General features: G+C 46.0%; 2 protein-coding genes across 5 annotated transcripts in view; both read left to right on the plus strand.

Moving 5' to 3' along the window:
* Positions 1-21,842, plus strand: part of RREB1 (ras responsive element binding protein 1) — a 160,770-nt gene that overhangs the window by 31,237 nt on the left and 107,691 nt on the right. The window lies entirely within an intron of this gene.
* LOC105526794 (N-acetyl-beta-glucosaminyl-glycoprotein 4-beta-N-acetylgalactosaminyltransferase 1-like) lies at positions 13,775-20,898 on the plus strand. The gene is made up of 7 exons (XM_011962901.1): positions 13,775-13,876; positions 18,666-18,726; positions 18,890-19,043; positions 19,154-19,226; positions 19,316-19,469; positions 19,835-19,961; positions 20,444-20,898. The coding sequence occupies exons 1-7, from the start codon at positions 13,775-13,777 to the stop codon at positions 20,565-20,567; spliced, it is 795 nt and encodes a 264-aa protein (XP_011818291.1). The 3' UTR covers positions 20,568-20,898.

The raw sequence follows: 21,842 nt of genomic DNA on the forward strand, positions 1-21,842 counted from the left end.
TGGATTTGTTTTCTAATGCTTTGTCCATTTTTAAATGGGGGAAGAGAGGGAGATAATGTACTATAGTTTAAGCGCCTTGAGGACTTTTTGTTCTTTTTTTTTTTTTTGAGACAGAGTCTCCCAATGTCACCCAGGCTGGAGTGCAGTGGTGTGATCTTGGCTCTCTGCGACCTTCACCTCCTGGGTTCCTGCGATTGTCACGCCTTAGCCTCCCAAGTAGCTGGGACTACAGGCGCGCACCACCACTCCCAGCTAGCTTTTGTATTTTTAGGAAAGATCGGGGTTTTTGTGTTTGTTTGTTTGAGGTGGAGTTTTGCTCTTGTTGCCCAGGCTGAAGTACAATGGTGTGATCTCAGCTCACTGCAGCCTCTGCCTCCTGGGTTCAAGCGAAAATTCTCCCGCCTCAGCCTCCAAAGTAGCTGGGATTGCAGGCATGCGCCACGATGCCTGGCCAGTTTTTGTATTTTTAGTAGAGACGGTTTCATCATGTTGGTCAGGTTGCACTCAAACTCCTGACCTCAGGTGGTCCACCTGCCTCGGCCTCCCAAAGTGATGGGATTACAGACGTGAGCCACTGCGCCCAGCCAAGATCAGGTTTTACTGTGTTGCCCAGTCTGGTCTCCTGGTCTGCACTCGAACTCCTGACCTCAAGCGATCCATCCACCTGGGCCTTCTAAAGTGGTGGGATTAGAGATGTGAGCCACCACGCCCAGCCACTTTTTTTTCTTTCTAAGCATTGTATTCACTGATGCCTCCCAAGCACTTGCCATGGTGCCCGGCACATGCTAGGTGCTCAGTCAGTATTTGTTGAAGGAATGAATGAGGTACGGGTTATTGGACCTGTTTCACAGGTGGCGATATTGACACAGAGCAGTTGGGTGTCTTACCCATAGGCATGCACCGTTGTTGAAAACAGCTTTTGCTCTTCAGACACAGATCTTTTGTGTTTTTAAATAGATTTTTTTTTTTTTTACAAGTACAAAATGGAAGTCATTAGATCTAAGTCATGGGATTGTAGACTGTAATATAACACACTATAAATACCCAGTGTCTGGTATACAATGTAAACATTCAGTAAGTGACTGTGTGTTTGTTGTGGTTGGAGCGTCTTTTCTGCATGTGCCCTCATTTTGGGTAGGGTTGCCACACAGATTAGGAAAGTTGAAAATTTGTGAGCCATGGAAACCTTTTAAAAACATGTTTAGTTAATCCTGTGTTTCTATCTTTGCTATACTATCCATCAAGCAATACAAGTAGTCAAATTGGTGAAATGAGTTCACATCTATCCTGGGCAAGTGGACAAGTGGTTATGACTGGCAAGATTTGATTAAATGATATTTGCATTTTCCCTGTTTACAATTGTAGAGCATGGCAGTGGAAGGGGCCTCAGGGAAGCATGGTTCGTTTCTTTTCCTTATACTCCCTTAACTTACAGGTAAGGAAAGTGAGGCCTGGAGAGATGCAGGCTGGATGTGAAACTCTGGTCTTGCATGTCACATTCTCTTAGACATCAGCTCACCCTGCCAAATCCAGGTTCCTGAATGGGCTTGTATGAACACTTTAGTGGTGGAGCCACAATTATTCCTACTATGATGTTGTTAGCAGATTATATCAATAATCCACCAAGAGCCAAGAAATCAAAATCAGGACTGTGTAAACATTGTTTTTTACCCATCATAAAAATGTTCTTAGCCAGGTACGGTGGCACACCCCAGAAGTCCCAGCCACTTGGGAGGTTGAGGCAGGAGGATCACTTGAACCTAGGAGTTTGAAATCAGCCTGGGCAACATGGTGAGACTCCATCTCTAAATAAGTAAAGGAATGAGTGAATGAATGAATGTTCTTATTCATTGTAGATAATAAGAAGGAATATGAAGAAAAAACAAGTTATCCTAAATTAAGATTATAAAGTAAATAGTCCTAAGGTTTAAAAATTATTTTTCTCATCAGAATTTTAATTATTTCACTGCACATTTGCCCATAATAGAAGAATTATAAATGAACTAAAAGGAAAAAACACCTAATGATGCAAAAAGGAAAAAGGAAAGTAAAATTGTTTATGCCTACAAGTCAGAGATAACCACTGTCAATACTTTACTATCTCCTTCTAGATGGTTTTCTATGGATATATACCCATAGTACAAAAATGGGATTTATTGTGGACAATAAAAAAACCCATTTTTGTACATGTCTTTATACCATATGTTTTAAAATTTTAGTATGATATGACAAGTCTTTTTTGGTGCAAATATTCTTGAACATGAAAGTCACATTTTGATGTGACATAATTTTAGGGGGCAGAGTCATAAGCTAATGTTTTAATTATTTGGCATTCCCTGGGCACTCATTGTGTGAGTAAGGAAAGGTATTCTTCTAGGTTACATGAAACCAACATAGTATTAAACTTTTTATGGTAAATTGTGAATACGTAGTTCATCAGAAATATATTTTAAAGAGGAGAATACTGAACTGACAGAATGTGTTTGTTTATTTTTGGATAGCATGTGATCTGTCATCTTATTACCCCAAACACGTGAGGGTGACTGACGAAAAACACATTGAGCAGTTCAAAAAGTCCTTCCACTAGAGGGTTGGCCTCTCCTGAGAGGAAGGTGTTTGTCCTCTTCCACGGGGCACTGTGTTGTAAATGTTAGGAATGATGTGATATGTCCTTTATCTGTGGTTGTATTTTTATTGGATGTTTTTCTTTAATCAATGTCATGTTATTTGGACATTCTAGAGCAATTATTCCCGATCTTTTTAAACGTAAGGTACTCTTTTAATGTAAAAAATTTCTGGACCAAGTATGATTTTAATTATTTTTTTAGATTCTGTTGAGAAGCTCTAACGATAGAAAAACTCTATCAACATTTTAGTGGCACTTACCTTTATTAAATATAGCAGCATCTTCATACACTTACAAAATAACAGTACATATATGTGTAAATTTAATGATTTCTAGATGCTTGATGATCAAATGAATAAGTGGATCCCTTGAAATAGCTCCCTGGAGGGCTCCTGCCCTAGAGGAAGACAGATCCTGCATATGTAACCCTAAAGTCTAATGTCAGGAAAATAATGATTAGACCAGTTCTGAACTTCAAGTGGAGTTCTGTAACTCTAGAGCTAAACGCCACTGTATGACAAGTGAGGAAGATATATTTTCTTCCACCTGTTCATACACTGAACGGTTTCCAGAGCAGCCCTTGATATCACCTCATTTTCCTCATCGTTTCAAAGAATTCAATTGGGGAAGAGAATGCAATCAGCCAGATTGTAAGGAACATTTGGACATACTTTGAATGAATGAATGAATGTTCTTACCCACTGTAGATAATAAGAAGGAATATGAAGAAAATGACTCTCCCTTGGCCCTTTTAATTAATCTACTGTGGTCTATTAGAGAGAGGACTGGGTTTGTTAGCTAGGAGACTAACGTAAGGTCCTGAAGGCAAGCCCAACCTTGATTATGATTAAAATAGAAAAAGATATACTTCACACCTTGGTTTTTCCATCTCTAAAATGGGTAGAATATCTTCCTTGTGCCTTCTTAGGAGGTGACACGATGATACCCATGGGCAGCATTTTCTTTCTTTTTAATCGGTAAACGTAAACAAAAACCTTTGTAAGGATGGAAGCTATTGGAAAGTACCATACAGAGGATTAGGACCGTGAATCCAGGGAAATTCTAAGCATTCTGAAAGCTGCTTTTAGGCAGGGCAGCCGCCAAAAGACCAGCTGGTAGATTGAGACTTTTCTCAAAAACCTGACTTCATTCTCTTGTGGCTCCATTTTCCTTTTTTTCAAATGGGGTCTAGTGGCTTAGTTGTGGTTACTCCACAGTGATGCCTCTTTTATTGCTATTCTTATGATGACAACAGCATTCTTGCACCACTTAACTCTCCAAGATGCAGGCAGGGGAGGCAACTGCCTCGTTTCTGATGTGCTTGCATTACCTACAGGAAAAGCATCCCAGTAGTCTACCTTTGTCTGGGAGTTGGGGTTGGGAGCAGGCATTCAGTTTTAAGTTTTATGTGCCATCTGTATATTTTCAAAAACGTTTAACATGATCTTTATTTCAAGCTTTTATAGCCCTTTCAAGTTGCACTAGGGAAACTTCAGCAGTTTCTTAGCAAAACAGGTAGACAGTAAGTATGGATCAACTGAGCCCAGGAAAGAATGGGGTTTGGGAAGATCACATTGTTTGGATTTTCTGCTAATACTAAAGCTGGAGTTTTACTACACAGGCAGGGAGAATTTACCATCATGTGGTGGACCTGGTGAGAGAGGTGTCTCGTGACTAAGCCAGTCAGCTGACCTCAGTTAAAGGGCTGTGACCATCTGTACAATGGGACCAGTACCTCCTCCAACTGTTGGTCTCAGCTGAATGAGATTCCATGTCTGAGGAGTGATCAGGGGTGATGATGACTTTTGATGGAACTGACCTCACACAAGTTTCCGGGGGGTAAAATCACACCAAATTTTATTTTAAGAATTCCAAAATAATTTTACAATTTTGATTTGAGTAGAAGTTTGATTTGAAAAGGGACTTCATCTGCACCTTCTCTCTTGCCTTTGTTTATTATACATGTCAGTAATGCCAGTGTTTTAAAAAGTAGGAATGAGTTATAAATTATATCTTAAGGATTTTAGTTTGTTTTGGAGAACTGTTTCATTGGCTAGGATTTCTCCCCACTTTAGTAGCTTGAGATCCCCATGGCTAGGGAATATGGAGATAATAGTAAACAACTAAGCTCTTTGTAAGAGATGTTATTTATTTATTTATTTTTAAATAGAGATAAGGTCTTGCTATGTTGCCCAGGCTGGTCTCCAACTCCTGAGCTCCAGCAGTCCTCTAGCCTCAGCTTCCCAAAGTGTTGGGATTACAGGCATGAGCCAGTACGCTCAGCCTGAGACATTATTTGAGGAGGAGGACATGAATATATAATAAACCTAGGAGGAGTACAAATGAAAAGTTTTCTCTTGAACCTACATTTTTGAACAGGAGAAGAGGTGATTTTTAGGTATAATGGTGTGCAAAGTAACAAATAACAGTTTCTAAAGACATTTAAAATAATAAAATATAATTATTTTTATTCAGGATGAACTGGGTTCTGAAGCCTGATGTTTTCAAGAGTTCTTTGTTATCAGGTGGCTTGTGAAAGCCCATCGTTAGCCAAACGTGTTGTGTTGGCCTCAGAATTTCATTAAAAAGGTATGCGTACGTTCATGTCCCCTTATGTGAGGTGGCAGTGAAACAGAAACTGGCTAGAAATACTGAGGAGGGGAAAAGATGAAGCCGCCGTGGCACCTGGCCTCCCTCTTTCACTTCCCTTTCCAACTCTGCTCCTTTGAGATGTTCTTCGAGAAGATGGAGGAAGCTTTCTGGGTTTAGGGTCATCACCCAGGATCTGGCAACGGGAGTGGCTTAGCACTGGGAGTTCCCTCCACAAAGTCCAGAGCTAACTCGTCACATCCAGCTGCTGTCAGGAGTTGGGCAGTCCTGTCCCCTGGCTTTCCTGGGAAGACCTGGGTGGAGGAGGCAGGAGCAGGCAAGGGACCAAGGGAATACCTGCTAGACCTGATGCCTCCCCCTTCCCCCTGGGCCCCCAGGGAAGGAGCGACCTTGTGGACTGGGGTACAGAGAATAGAGGGTTGGAATCCAGAAAAGAGGGTGGAGGGCATGACTGCAGTTACTGCAATTGTCTCAGGGCAGACAGACCAAGCTCTGGTGCAGAAATTGTTTGGCTGTTGGCCTTTTCTCTTCAGATGTCTGCATGCAGGAAGTGCCTTTGATAAAGTAGGGTTTGCTAACATGAGTATGATATGCATGTGCATTTTTGGATGCCAAACACATAGGCAGATAAAACTAAGAAGCCAAATGCTAAGATAGTTGTTGATGAATTGAAACTAGCCTAACTGGCTCCACTGTTGGAGTCATTTGCTCAAACGACTCCAGACTTTTGTTTGGTCTACCAAAAACATTAGTTGGAAAGGTACCGCATTAATTTAAGGCAGGGAAGCCTCCAGCACGTGAGAGTCGTGTCTCTCTCTCTCTCGGTGATGCTGGGAGGGAAGGATGGGAGATGAGAGTCGTTTCACCGCCGCCTAGCTCCTCCTCTTCCTCTCCCTGCCCTGGAGTTGCAGCCTCAGCTTTCAGAGTCTCTTGCCTGGTGCTAGGCCCGGCGAGCGGTTGGATTTTAAGTATTTCTCAGTTATTTTCAGTATCATCAGTCATCACTTTCAGAGTTCCTTTTCTTTTTCACGGGTACCCAGTCTAACTGTTTAGCTCCTTTTCAATAGCCCTCCTCACTCACTTACGCCCAGTCAGGAAGATTAATAATGTTAACTGATTTACTATCGCTGCAAAAAGCATTAGTTAATTAGACTTTTACACCTCAGTCAGATGGCATTAGACACCCTTTGTGCACTTTAACTCAAGGATGTTAAAGACCTAAATCTTTCAGAAAAAAAGAAAAGAAAGAAAAAGGACAGGCACTTTTCCAGTTTAAGCTGCATGTTGGTCCATGTTAATTAGGCATTTGTCCTTTAGTCTGGAGGTGATAGAAAATGCCAGTTACTGTGGTATTTAACTGACATCAAACTCCTGTCCAAATAATTCAGTTAGGCCCAGCCTTCTCTCTTAATTGGTGGGAAGGAAAACTTCGGCACACACCCAGAATAGGGAGGAAACTGTTACTTACGTTGAACATTTTAAAGTTGATTCTGAAGGATCTGAAGGACACTTGAATATTTTTTAAATTCACTATCCAGTTGAGCTTTTTAAAAACAGTTACAAAAGAATCTCCCCTAAAACTTGAGCTACCCCAGATGAATACGTTTTATAAGTCTTCAGAAAATGAAAGTTTAGTAATTGTTGTTATCCAAGGTCAAAGTGGTGGTTGTTATCCAAGGCTCTTATAGATTTATGTATCTGTTTGGCCCTGTTTTAAAAAGTGCTCTAAAAATTGACAGTTTCTAGCTCACACTCATATTTCTTTATTAATACCAGAAATTCACAAATGGGTTAAGGGGCACCCAGCAGTATACACATTTAAAAATCACTATATGCTAGCATATTGGGACAAAAGTGACATGAATATGATTGTTTTATGGGAGCAATTAGATGACACTTTTTTTGTTTTGTTTTTAAAAGCAACTTGTTCCTAGTTGCTGGAGAAGGTAGTCCTCTAACAAGAGTATACCTTATGAGTTACGTAAAACAATTACAAAAATAATGAAAAGATTTTTTTTCTAATTAGTGGGTAGCCTTATTTGACTTTAAACCTTTACTCACTTTTGTGTATGTTTCTAGCCAAAGGTTCACACATTTGAGAGCATTTCACTTTTAGTACTGAACTACTTTTTCGTGCACTGAATGAATACAATATGTTAACACTCCTGTAAGGCCCAGAATTGCTTGGCTGCCCCTTGCCCTGCCTGCCTGGTACTGGCTGAAAAGGTACCATTGTTTGTTCTGCAAACACTGAGTGATGTTTGTTTCCAAGGTGACTGGTTCTATTGCTGCCCTTTAAGCAAAGGGGGGAGGGGGGATGGGGGAGAGAGAAAGTTGGCTTTAAACACCTGAGAGCATCCTGTTCTGGGTACAGTGTGTGTATGTATAAGTTTGTAAGTTGAAATTTTATTTTAACTGAGGTAATCGGAGGAAAGGGGATAGTGTAGAAATGGGAGGAAAAGACAGTAAGTTAAAAATATCAGTAGGTTCTGATACTTAACTCAATATACTTTGAGTGAATGTAATGGTAAGAAATGTTAAAATTAAAGATCTGATTTGACTGAAGTTAACTGTTTTACATTTGGAGTTGAGGGGTGAAAAAATATTTTAGATGGTAACTGTTGAAATGTTAAATATATTTTTGCATGAAATAGTTCTTCAGCTATACCTATGTGTAGTAGCTATTCAGACGAATAAATACTTGACAATATAACTGAATTGGTTATTGATCAGGTAGTTGGGCCTTCAAAAAAAGTATGAGAGAACATGAAATATAAACAGATTTAAGTTCTGTAAAAACAAAATCTGTAAAACCATTTAGGCATATTTGTGTTCAGAATTTTCCAAAAAGATAAAATAGATTAAAAGTATCTTCTAATTGGTAGTATATCTTGACTCAATTCATTAGACTTTGGAAATTTATATTTTATCAGAACTTTTAGATTCAGACTAGAAAAAAATTCCTTCTTGGTCCATTCCCCCACCCAGCCTTTTTATTGTACATAGATGCTGTTAACAGAACTTTGCCTTTTTCATTCCTATCAGGTTTAGTACAGTTCATGCGCAGGTTTCAGTAAACATTAACTACTTTTATCAGAGCTTGCAGTGTGCTGAATGGTTAGCAAAGAGAGCGTACTGCAAGAGACAGATGAAAATGAGAGAGTCCAAGGTCACATGGATGTTGAATTTTTTTTAATTTTTGAGAATTTAGGGGAAAGAACATCAGGCTTCACACTTGAAGTCTCTTTACGTGGGCCTGCCACATGGCTTCTTTGCCAGCTTTTGTATGTACTGAAGCTCAAACATTTGTTCTGATGCTGTGAGTGGCAAGGCAAGTGACTTTCAAACGTGGGTTTTTTTCTTTCAATTAAAAAAAGTTTTATTCAGGGCTGCCTTCTAGGATGAAAGATTCTCGAGGCCCCATCAAAGACATAATGTAACACTTATCATGGTGATTCTGAAGACTCCTTTGAATTTTACAGGGATATCCTTTTTTCCCTTTCTCAAATATTTTTCAGGATTGCTTTCTGATAATCGATTTCGTTTCTGGAGTTAGCACAGTAACTCGTAAACCAAGTGCTAAGATGAAATCTGAAACACAGATGCGGAATAAACATGTTTTGGATATCATGTAATGTTCCCCATCTTTTGCCTATCATTTTTGAAAACAGGAATGTGATTTGTGCTTATTTTTAGAGAAAAGGACACGAACATGTAAGAAATTACTGACAAAAATTAGTCTCCTCCTGCTCCTCCGATCCAATAGGTATTGAGGCCGCTGGGCCTCGCCTTCTACTCCTTAGCTGGACAGCGGATTCGGGATCTGCCCCTTGACTGAGGCTGAAGTGGAACGTTGCGGAGCGGGAACAAGAGTTGTTCCTTAGGGTGGTGTCCCTAAGCTTGAAAGTGGACGTGGTCCTGCTGGCAGGTGGGCTTGCACGCGCCAGGCTTCGTGTGGTGGCTGGCGCGCGCCGGCCCTCGAGCGCCAGCGTGGGTGACCCGTGCCCCGCCCCGGACGCTCTTTTCACCCTGTTCTGTTTCTGGGGAGGGGCGAGGGGAAGACAGCGGGTGCCTTCCCTCAGAGGCGGGCAGCCATTGTGCCTCGGGAACACGGTCTGAGTAGGGTTGTGTTCGCACAGCCGAAGACGCCCGGCTGCCCTCCCGGGGCCTCGAGGGTCTCTCTGTGCCCTCCTCGTCCGAGTGCGGCAGGCGAGTGCGGCAGGCGGGGAGTGGGCAGCCGACTGCCAGGGCTGCCCTGCGTCAGGGCTCCACTGCCGCGGGGGCACCCTAGGGCCGCCCCCCGGGCTCCCGCGGTGGGTGTCCGGTGAGCGGGTAGCGAGGCCATCAGTCAGGGCGGCGGGCGCCGATTGGCTGGCGGGGACCGGGCGGGGCGGGGCTCGGTGTTCGTTCGCGCTGGCGTTCCCCTGTGAGGAGAGCCGCGTCTTCCAGCGGACCTTGCCGCTCTTTCCTCAGCCGCGAAGGGCACGGCCGCTGGGAACACAACCTAATGAACAACCAGAGCACTTCAGATGCCTTTAGCAACTCGGCTCCTTAAAAATAATAATAAATTCCTGTCAGGGAAAGATGAGAAAATGAGTGTGCTTGGAGCGAATCCGTGCCCCCCCACCCTCCTTTTTTGGCCAGAGGACATTTAAATTAGCCTGTGACCACTTTTAAATTTTCACAAGATTTGCATAGACATGAGCATGCCTACTCGCATTATGTAATTATTTCCCCAAATAAGTCCCCATTGAAACATTTGGCTTCCCTGATGGCTATTTCAGAATAAAAACGTGGAGCAGGGTATTTCATGATGGGTAGCTCCAAAAACTTTTGTTTAAAAGAACCGCGTATCTAGAAAATGCTCCTTAAAGCCTTTTTTGACGAGGAGGAGGGGTGCAGACACTGCCTGCGGCAAAGTGGACCTGGAAGGAGCGGGGCGTGTGTAGGACAGAGCCCAGGAGAACGGGCAGCCGCGTGGCCGGGCCAGGAGGCAGGGCCTTTCTGGCTCTTTCCGCAGAGGGCTGGATAATTGCCTCTCCTTTCTAAAAGGAGCCGTTTTTCTGGGCCGGGCACTGTGGCCCTCGCCCGTAGGCTCACGCCCGTAATTCCAGCACTTTGGGAGACCGAGGCTGGCGGATTATCTGAGGTCAGGAGTTCGAGACCAGCCTGGCCAACATGGTGACATCCCATCTCTACTAAAAAAAAAAAATACAAAAATTACCTGGGCATAGTGGCGCGCGCCTGTGATCCCAGCTCCTCAGGAGGCTGAGGCAGGAGAATCGCTCGAACCCGGGAGGTGGAGGTTGCAGTGAGCCAAGATCGCGCCATTGCACTCCAGCCTGGGCTACAAGAGTGAAACTCCGTCTAAAAAAAAAAAAAAAAAAAAAAAAAAAAAGGCTATTTTCTGAGAATGGAGGTGGAGGAGGACCACACAAAACCCAATCAGTTCCTGTGGCTTCCACTTTTATACCGTCCTCCGAGAGCCGGCTCCCGTGCCTTTCCCAGCTGTGCTGCCCTTGGCACCACCGGGTGCGTGTCCCCCACAAAGCTGGACGCCCTTATCTCTCCCGCCTGCCCTCAGTGTCAGGTCTCCCTCCAGGACGCAGTTTCTCGATGTTCTGTACTGGAAGTACATCACCAGTGAGGGCAGTAGGTCACTGTTTGGTAACCATCAAGCTGTTCCGGGTGGCTAAAGGTTGCCTGCTGCCAGGTGCCTTGCTGAGTGTGCCCTGTCTTAGTCTAAGACAGTTGGTGGGGTCAGGCTTGACCCCCAGCAGGCCCGTTTCATGAGCTGGCTCCTCTGCAGCCATGTGATGGGCAGAACCACGTGGGCCAGCTTACCAAGCCAGGGCACTGACTTCTGCCCCAAGGCCGGGCAGGGAGGACCCCAGCACCAGGCACTCTAGGACCCTAGAACGAGTTCAGTGACTTTACGTGGCACCACCTCTCTCCACTTTGAGACTTACCTCACTTTTGCTTCACCACCTTTGGTGGTTGCTTTTCTCCTAACTATGATTCTTCATTCTTCATGGGGGGATAACTTTTCTCTTCTGCACATGCGGGGACCCCACTCCAGGAGGTTCTGGTGGAGCATGAACCATTGACTGGGGCATGGCCATTGGAAGCTTCCCAGGCGATGCCAATACAAAGCCCTGATAAAGCTTTCAAACCTGCGTTAGAAACAGGCCACTTTTATATTTGTGTTGGAAACTTGCTTGAGACAAATGAATACATTTGAGCCACTGGGATTTTTGGGGAAAATACAGCTAAAAGGGTTAGGAAATGATGCATAAGGAAATTCTCCCATCTGATGCTTGCTTGCCTGCTGCAAACCTGAGTGTTTTCTCTTAAGTGAGGCATTGTGGTTCCTGTGCTAGCCCTGATAGACCTTCAGCACTGGCAGGTGTAAATGTGGCTCATTAATTTTTTAAGAAGTTGGAGCTCTGACAGTTTTCAGGGATGCTGAGTAGCTGGTACCAGATGTTTCTTTTGTTAAGGGTATGGAGAGGCTGTGTCACAGGTAATCAGGCTATGGTCGTTCACTCCCTTGGTCTGAGACTATGGATTTTGTGGTGCTGAATATTTTCTTAAACCAAGGAGGGTGTGGGGAGGTGCACGTTCTGGTTTCTGGTTGGGCTTTCCCCTGACACTGGCTCATGCAGTAAGTATTATCTTATGTAGAGGTGTTGACTCAATTATCATCAGGCCCAGCTCCTGTTAGAAGAGAGTAAATGGTGCTTGGGGCCTCTTTATCTAGACCGTTTTGCCACAGCTGAAGTGACAGCCTGTGCTTCTAACTGAATTCAGTCCTTTTTTTTTCACTCCCTTACTGTGGAACAACAGCAAAGTCGGCCGCTCATCATTCGGGTGCAGACTTTACAGCCTCTGAACAGCCTCTGCTTTTGCAGTTTATGAATGCACCATTTGTTGTTTTGAGCACAACTGTTAGATACAACTGGCCTCCGCAGCCCACTCTGCCGGCGACCAGTGTGCATCACTGCAGCCTTTTTTTCTTTCTTTCTTTCTTTTTTCTTTTTTTGCATAGGCCAAATTTTTGCTCTAAATACCACCATTTTGTCCACACTAGAATTTCTTTGACCCAACTTACATTTTTTCAAATGTAAGTTTCAGAAATAAGGTTTTAATTTGCTCAAACTGTTGGTCTAGGGATCCTGAATTAGGTACAAGAATTTTACTTCATTAAAGGGGGAATTGTTTTTGTGGCTTGATTTTGCACACTTTTAAAAAAATTCTCAAACATGTGACTTGCAAATTTTCCTTTAAATTGGGTTGAAGTTAGAAAGTTTTATTATATTCTAAGTCATTATATTTTTTCTTTTTGAGCTTTACACACAAATAATGTCTTCAGTTTGGAACTTAAGATCTTAAATGTTCTCATAACAAAAAGTAAGTATATGAGGTTATAGATATGTTAGCTTGATTTAACCATTTCGCAATATATACATATATCAAAACCTAACCTGTATGCCATACGTATACAATTTTAGTTTGTCAACTATATTATAATGTAAAACTCAATTTTTAAAAAAGAATTTAAGGGAAACTGTGAAAACCAAACTTTACAATGTGGTATTGAAGAGTATTTATAAGTAACTGCTTAATTTCTTATTCTTCTGCTCTTGAAACAGGGTCTTATCCAAAGGTGATAGCGTTAATGTTAGGATTTTCACTTCTGTTTTGTTTTTCTCACATAGACATTCTTTGACCGTGTGTAATTATGTAGGTGTTGTGTTCTCTGGTTGTATACATTGACATTATTCCTTTTTTTTTTTTAACAAATTCTGTTTATTTGTATTTTAGTTAATAAAGTATATTTTAATCTTTTCCTGCTGTGCTTTACATATTCAACGGTTGGTTCAAATTGTCAGTTCTAACTGCTTTTAGGCCTTGCTTCGGCCAAGGAGATAAATGTCTGTTGAGGCAGCAGTAAACATCTTATAGCAACCAACTCTGTGTGTGCGTTGGTATCCTGGAGCTTCCAAAAATGAAACAGTAACTTGTTGAAAATGAAGAAGCTTTCTATAGTTGAATTTTGAAGTAGATATGTTTATTTGTTGTCTTTCAGAGAGGTTATGAAGGCCCTGGGTTACATCTGCATTTTTGATAAAATTGTGACATACGAACATAGTTAAGGGGGGAAAGTGTAATCTTGTGTGAGAGTGATGCTTTCTTTTTCATCTCACTGTGTAGAGGGGAAGATCTGTCTTTTTATGATTAAAAAAGGCACCCACTCTTTCCACTACCTGAAGAATCCTGAAGGTCCATGTGAAGACTAAGCGGCCATAAACAACAAGTTAGAGGGAAAAGGAGCTTGTGTGGTAGTGCTTCCAAGAGCAGTTTTCTCAGCTCTGGTCTGTTCTAATTTTCAGAGCAGGTTTACATGTGTGGTCCCATGTTTTGGTGGTTGGTTTTGATCTGCACCTTTCAATTGAGCAAAGTCTCCTTGCACTTTTCTCCTTTTCCCATAGTTTCTTGCTGGTTTCTACCTGTGATTAATAATGTGTGTTGCTTAAAATGGCAACTGAAACATCACCAGGAATTTTCATCAGGTACAAACTGCTTTTCCTGTATCAAAACAACCAGTACAGCTTAGCTGATGCTTCTGTTGCTAAGCAGGTAAATTTCTGGTCTTCAGGCTGCCCTTATTAACCCTATAAATGCCTAATGTCAACCAAAAAAGAAGAAAAGAACTTGATGCCTCCTTCTTACCTAGTGCTTTGTTCAAGTGCGTGAAGACTGGACCTAGCTCAGCCTAATCTCGATGTATCTGTTTTAGAGGACCTAACCTCGATTCACCTATTTTGCAGGGTCAGGAGGAGAGTTGGGAGATGGAGAGAGCCTGTGAGGCTGGTAGTTTCCAGTGAAATGTCAGCCCCAGTAGCTGATAGTGGAGGTGCCACACCAGATGACCAAAATTACGGGTTTATTACAGTCAGTAATGAGCCCCGGCTTTTTCTTTGGGACTTCTGCCTGTAACTGCCCCTATGCCTGTGGGGAAAAGAAGAGGGAAGAAAGGGGTTGCTGTTTGCATCTATTTGCCAGAAAGGAGTTAACAGAACATACCGCAGAACAGGTTGGGCAAGACTGTTAAAGCCAGTGATGAAGCTTTCCTCTCTCTCTCTCTCTCTTTCCCTACGCCACCTCTCTCTATCCCTCTCCTTCCTGCTCTGCGCACCACCCCCACCACCGCCAACCCCAGGACTTTAATACATCTTCGGACTATACTCACCCCAGCAACACACACACATACACACACACACACACACTTCAGTATCTGGCTTTCCTTCTAGGCAGAACATTGATATGAATAAAACACTTTGTTGGAGCCTATGTGAGAAGCAGGCAGCGGCTGTGGGCCTCAGCCTTGCCATCTGTTTCTAGAGCAGTCTGTGGCCCGCTTGCCATGCCCTCTGTCATGTAACATAGGCCCCATTCAGCAACAGCATTCTTGAATGTGCATTTATGTCTCTGTGGGACTGTGGGATAGATGGCCTGAGAAGGGGAAGGCAGGAGACGGGAGGGGAGGAGGCGATGTGGGGATGGAGAAGGAAGTGTGTGCACACGCAGACAGCCAGGGAGGGCAGTGAGGTGGAGTCACTGCAACTCGGTGCCAGTAAGTCAGGAGACATTGCCGCTGGAAGTATCCACAGTTAGCTCTGACTTAGGGGACGTCTTGTGGCCATAAATGTGGAGGAACCGAGCTCTTTAAAAGCCATTTGGGGTCTGATATAAGTTCTGCTTCGTGTTTGTGTCCATTCACTCCGTAAACATACCATATATAGTCATGCTTGAGCTCACTATAACACACATTGCAAGGGAGCCGCTCGTAGTGCACACATCCTTTGGCTGTTAGAAGCAGACTCACGCAGGCTATTTCTGGTGTGTCGTGGCTTTCTTCTTTCTTTTTTTTGGGGGGGAAGTGGGGGAGGGAGAGGAAAAGGAGCTCTTTTTCCTTCCATCTTCACACTGTTTGGAAGATGTTTCTGATTCTAGTTTGTCTAGCAGTCTGAAAGCTAAGGAAGTGTATTGTCATGGCAGAAGAAACAATTCTCTGTGTGTATCTGTTTTAGAATGAAACCGTGTTTTTCTTAGTATCTTAACATCACATGGATTTTGTAGTTTATGGTCTCCAGTCTCCAGCTGTTTTTGGAGCACCTTCTAACTTGGAGAGGGTGAACTCTAGCCTGTAACATGGACTGTGGAGGAGGTGCCCTGGTGTGCTTTTCTGTGTCCTCTCTGGATTTTCTCTGAGCTGTCCCCCTCTGAAGTCTGCTTCACCTTCAGACTGCCAGGGCAAAACAGGCAGCTTCTGCAGAACTCATGGCAGCCGTTGTCCACTTGGCTGAGCTGGGTCTGTGAAGCAGAGTGGAATCAGTAATAGGAAAGAAATGCAGTTTTCCTTTTCCCCTTAGAATACCTACGATACTGCATTTCAGCTTGGAGTGCGCGGCATGAGGCATTTGTGGTTCAGATAAGAGGTCTTCCTTTTTCCTCCTCCTGTTTTCTTTTCCTTCCTTCTCCCCCACTCCCCAAAGGCTTACTGCCTTTCCTCTCAGGCCACGTGTGTAGATAACCTTTGAGGAAAAGATGATTTCTGTGCTGGGATATTTGGATATTATGTAAAGAGACAAGATGAGCCCTTTCTTTGCCTTGTTTTCTTTCACTGGCCTCATCAGAGTGAATTATATCTGACTGTGTGGCAGTTAATTGTACCATCCTTCCCGTGTCCTAAGCTGATAAGCCCCTCTCTGTCTGCCTCCATCAAGCTTCTTTGTTTGAGAAGTTCCTAATGCAGTAGAAGAACAAAGTGACAGTTTTCTTATTTACTGAAGTCTCTAAAGCACATTCATAATGCTCTTCATTGTATCTTTCTTATAACTTCATTCCTTCAACTTAGGTAATTGAATTGTTCCGGAGTACCAGTGATTGATAAGTTAAAACTTAGAAACATCAGTGAGTTCAGGAAAAAAACCCAAACACAGTTTGTTTCTAAGCTATGTGTATTCATTCCAAACTATTAATGGCTTGGTGGATAGCAGTCACAGTAAGACACTGCACACTGCTGGAGTGGCAGTTATTACCATTGTGGATATAGCAATCGATTAGCTAGCTGACTCAAAAGTAATGTGTTGCTTATGTAGAGGTCACTTATTTGGCATTCTTCGATCCAGAATATTCAGCCGATGTGCATGTGAATGAGAGCCAGCAGGGTGTATGTCCGGGGAGAGGTATGTAAAATAAAGTTTTCAAAACCACAAAGGTGTTAGGAAGTCCTGGTACTAACACTCCTACCTTGATTCCCATTGATCCTTTAGGCCTGCACTTTAGCACTATTTATTCTTACTGTAGATACAGCCCTGAGCACCTTGTCTCACATTTTCCAGTCAACACTTCTGAGGCCAGTGTGAGGGATGGAAAAAAGCCATCAGAAGGAGACATATTGACAGCAAGCAGAAAAGATGTCAGGGGATGAGACAAGAATTCAGATGGCATGGCGGATTCCCATTGGGGGAATTTCACCGACTGGACAGAGGAGCCCTCTGTGTTATTTCTTACAACTGCCTGTGTATCCACAATTATCTCAGTAAAATTTTCAATTGAGAAAAACAAGCATGGCCAACAGAGCCGTGTGGTATGGTGGCAAAAGTAAAGTAGCAGGGGGGTATGTCACTAGTTTCCAGAGGCAGCCTAGTATAAGTTGTTCATCATGATGATCCTGAGTCACCCCACAAAAGGCTGAATTAATCATACATTGATTCACCATGCTATGTTAAGGAGACAGGGAAGTTTGAAAGATACTTTAGAATGATTTACACCCAGGACTTTTCTATGGAAAATTAGTTTCTGAGTACTTTCCTTCCCCCTCAGTGATGTGCAGCTGCTTCATGAGTTAACATGACGTGTTAGAACAAACCTTTTGGTATAGTCTGACATATACTGAAATATTATTTATTTTGCCCAGATTTGTAGGAAAAAGTTCCTCATTAACAGATTCAGATGATGTCCAAATACCATACCAGGTTGTCTGTATTCCCTTTATTTCTTCAGACAGAGTCTTACTCTGTTGCCCAGGATGGAGTGCAATGGCATGATCTCGGCTCACTGCAACCCCTGCCTCCCAGGTTCAAGTAATTCTCCTGTCTCAGCCTCTCGAGTAACTGGGACTACAGGCGTGTGCTACCACACCCAGCTAATTTTTGTATTTTGTTTGTTTGTTTGTTTGTTTGGGACAGAGTTTTGCTCTGTTGCCCAGGCTGTAGTGCAGTGGCGCGATCTCGGCTCACTGCAAGCTCTGCCTCCCAGATTCATGCCATTCTCCTGCCTCAGCCTCCCAAGTAGCTGACGCTACAGGCACCTGCCACCACGCCCGGCTAATTTTTTGTATTTTTAGTAGAGACAGTGTTTCACTGTGTTAGCCAGGATGGTCTCGATCTCCTGACCTCGTGATCCACCCGCCTCAGCCTCCCAAAGTGCTGGGATTACAGGCGTGAGCCACCGCGCCTGGCCAATTTTTGTATTTTTAGTAGAGGCAGGGTTTCACTATATTGGTCAGGCTGGTCTCAAACTCCTGACCTCAGGTGATCTGCCCACCTTGGCCTCCCAAAGTGCTGTAATTACAGTTGTGAGCCACTGTACCTGACCATTTGTCTGTATTCCTAATGTGAATTGTGTGTATTTATCACCAAAAGAATATATAAAATGTCATGGATTTTTTAAAAGCAAATGATACCGAAGCTCCTTAGGTACCAGAGAAGTCATAGACATCCTGGAAAACGTAGTTTCTGTAGAAAAGGAATCCTGAACTTAAAGGAAGTCTCAAGTTAAATTTAAACCATCAAATGGTGAATTGGAAGGAAGGAGTGCCCTCAACTAAGATGTACTACTGTAAAAACCGTAGAATTTTAGAGTTGGAATGGACTTGAGAGGTGACTTGTTCTATTTTTATGAGTTTGTCTTCATTTTACTTAATGTTCTTCCACAATTCATGTCTGTGCCCAGAATTGAACAAGTCACCTGGAATAGTGTCCACGTGGCTTTTTGGCCATGAGGAATAATCCTAACTTGAAAAATAAAAGGTATTTACTCAGCAGAAATTATTAGGTTTTGGTTTTTGTTTGTTTGTTTGTTTCTTGTTTTTTGTTGAGATGGAGTTTCACTCTTGTCACCCAGGCTGGAGTCCAGTGGTGCAATCTCGGCTCACTGCAACCTGGCGCCTCCCAGGTTCAAGTGATTCTCCTGCCTCAGCCTCCCGTGTAGCTGGGATTACAGGTGTGCGCCACCAAACCTGTCTAATTTTTGTATTTTTAGTAGAGACAGGGTTTCACCGTGTTGGCTAGGCTGGTCTCGAACTCCTGACCTCAGGTGATCCACCCCCCGCCTCGGCCTCCCAAGGTGTTGGGATTAGCTCTGCCGGCCACTGCGCCTGGCCTGGCGCCAGGACGTGATGGTTCACTTCATCGTGCCAGGTGCGCAGGGCGGGCTCGGGGTCTCCGGGAGACCTCGTGGGAGGAACGTGGACCCTAATGACTAGGAAAGGGTGTGGGTGTCCGGGATGAGGTTCTTCGGAGCTGGGAGGCCCCAGCATAGAGTCAGGTCGGCTCAGCGCCCCGCCCCCCATTTCTCCTCCAGTGAAAAACCAGGCGCGGTGGGTGGCGCAGTTCCTGGCCGACATGGCTGCGCTGCACGCGCGCACCGGGGACTCGCGTTTCAGCGTCGTCCTGGTGGATTTCGAGAGCGAGGATATGGACGTGGAGCGGGCCCTGCGCACCGCGCGCCTGCCCCGGTAACGGCCCCTACTTCCACCTGGGCGGACCCAGCGCACCTTTCCTCCCCGGGAGGTGGGTTTTCCTGACCCCACCCCCAGAGATCGTGCCTGTGACTCCTCCTCTCCAGGTACCAGTACCTGAGACGAACCGGGAACTTCGAGCGCTCCGCCGGGCTGCAGGCGGGAGTGGACGCGGTGGAGGTCCGAGGGCCAGATGGGGGTCGGGGAGGAAAACGGGGCGTATCCGGGGAGGAGCGGAGGGCGGGGCTCAGACCTCCCGCACCCCCCAGGACGCCAGCAGCATCGTGTTCCTCTGCGACCTGCACATCCACTTCCCACCCAACATCCTGGACGGCATCCGCAAGCACTGCGTGGAGGGCAGGCTGGCCTTCGCGCCCGTGGTCATGCGTCTGAGCTGCGGGAGCTCGCCCCGGGACCCCCATGGTGAGACCCCAAGCGCCCCACCCTGTGTTGGCAAGGTTCCCACCAACCACCACGGTAACGTCCAGGAACCCGGGGCCTCTCAATCCCCAGGGGAGGCCTGGGAGTCCATCAGTGCTCCCCGTAGAGCTCAGAGCCCCAGTTCCCTGGCACCAGCACACCCAGGGCCATGCGGAGGCCCCCGGGACCTCCTGCAGTATCCTGTGTTTATGCGCCGCGCTCCAGGGTCATTACCAGGCACCGCCGGAAGCCCCATGGTGATGGGACCCTGCCCCTGAGGCCCTTCCGAGGTCTCCTAGCGGCCCTTTGCGGGGGAGGCCTTGCAGGACCTGGTCTGAAGGGCAGCACTCCTCACCCTCCCGCCCCAGGTTACTGGGAGGTGAACGGCTTTGGCCTTTTTGGGATCTACAAGTCGGACTTTGACCGGGTCGGAGGCATGAACACGGAAGAGTTCCGAGACCAGTGGGGGGGTGAAGACTGGGAGCTCCTGGACAGGTGACTGCCTCCCACTCCCCTGACCCCTGCGTCCTCCTCCTCAGAATGAGGAAAATGGCGCCCACATGCTGAGAGAACTCTACCCTTCCCCATCTTCCCAGTATCCTGTAAGCCCGGAGAGACCCCTCCACCTGCATCACTCCTGAGACCCTGTCCCACCCCCAGGGTCCTGCAGGCTCAGGGACATCCCTGAACCAGCTCTGCCCCCTGATCCTGTAGGCCTTGGGTGGCCCTGAGTCCCCAGCCTCCCACTAGGGCCCTGGAGGCCCGAGGCAGCCCTGACACCCCCAGTCCCTGGACCCGGGTCCTGATCACCTCTCCTCTCTCTCTGCCCCTGGCCCCGGGTCCTGATCACCTCTCCTCTCTCTGCCCCCTGCCCCGGGTCCTGATCACCTCTCTCTGGCGCTGGCCCCTAGGTCCTGACCACCTCTCTCTCTTCCCCTGCCCCAAGTCCTGATCACCTCTCCTCTCTCTGCCCCCAGGGTCCTGCAGGCAGGGCTGGAGGTGGAGCGACTCCGGCTGCGGAACTTCTACCACCACTACCACTCCAAGAGGGGCATGTGGAGTGTCCGCAGCAGGAAGGGCTCTCACATGGGGACGTCCTGAGGACGGGCAGCCCCTCCCAGCCCCGGTGGGAGTCCGGAGGCAGCTGCTGGGGGCTGGGCTTTGAGCTTGGTCCCGAGGGACCTGGCAGGGCTGGTCAGAGAGGCACAGCCATCACCTGTGCCTGTCCCTCTCTGGCCCACTGGGCCCCGGCGTCGTGCCCCTCCCTGGAGAGGCAGCCTTCACAGCGGGTCAGGGCCTGGCCTTGGTCCCCACTCTGCGATGATTTCTGTGAAATTTTGCTGTAGCGATGACATTGTTTTCAGGATTTCCAAGAGTTCTGTCTGTTCTGTTTTTTATTCAGAATGAAATGAAATATTTTTTTTAGTTCTGACTTGTTCTCTGTGCCTGTTCTCTTGAGAGGTGGAGTCCTCACCACTGGGGGACCCTGAGCATGACCTCCTGACTTCCAGCTGCAGCCCTTCCAGACCCCAGCTTCTCCCACCCCTAAGACCACTTTCCCCTTCCTGCCTGTGAGGTTCGGTGCCCGGCCCTGTGGGGAGGGGGCTTCCAACTTCTTCCTCCCGCCCTGTGTCTATGGGGTCTGTGCCCGCTGATAACAGACATAGATAGCACAGGGCCCTCCCACACTGGGGCAAGGAATGAGCAGTCACCGCCACAGTGCCCCCATTCTGCAAACAGAATTGGGTGCCAGTCCCACCCCAGCCTCCTCTAGGGTGGAGGAGCTGTCTTCACCCAGGTGGGGCATGTCTTATGCTGGGCCTGGGGGTGATCAGGCAAAACTTGGGGTTGCCAGAAACAGAAACCCAACTCAAGCCAGTGAAGCCATAATCAGGCGGCCTGTATGACTTTGGTACCTCCAAGGTCAGGGTCAGCAGGGCACCAGAGAAGGACTGACTCAGAGGCTGGCCGAAGCCCACTCCTGCCTTGTCTCCTCTCTGCCCGTGGGTCCAGCTCGGTCCTGGCCTGGGATGGGTCACAGGAGGGAGGCTGTACCCTGCCAGGCACCGAGTGACCGTGTAAGTTCCTTATGGCTGCTGTAGCGAATTGGCCCAAGTGTAGTGGCTTTAAAAAATTTATTATCTTACAGTTCTGGAGATAAAAAGTCCTAAAATTAAGCCTGGCACAGTGGCTCACGCCTGTAATCCCAGCACTTTGGGAGGCTGAAGCGGCCGGATCCCCTGTAGTCCCAGGTACTTGGAAGGTTGAGGCAGGAGGATCACCTGAGCCCGGGAGGTCAGGGCTGCAATGAGCTGTGATTGCACCACTGCACTCCAGCCTGGGTAACAGGGCAAGGCCCTGTCTCGGAAAAAAAAA

The sequence above is a fragment of the Colobus angolensis genome, unplaced genomic scaffold, assembly GCF_000951035.1.
Source record: "Colobus angolensis palliatus isolate OR3802 unplaced genomic scaffold, Cang.pa_1.0 Scaffold6, whole genome shotgun sequence".
Classification (NCBI taxonomy): domain Eukaryota; kingdom Metazoa; phylum Chordata; class Mammalia; order Primates; family Cercopithecidae; genus Colobus; species Colobus angolensis.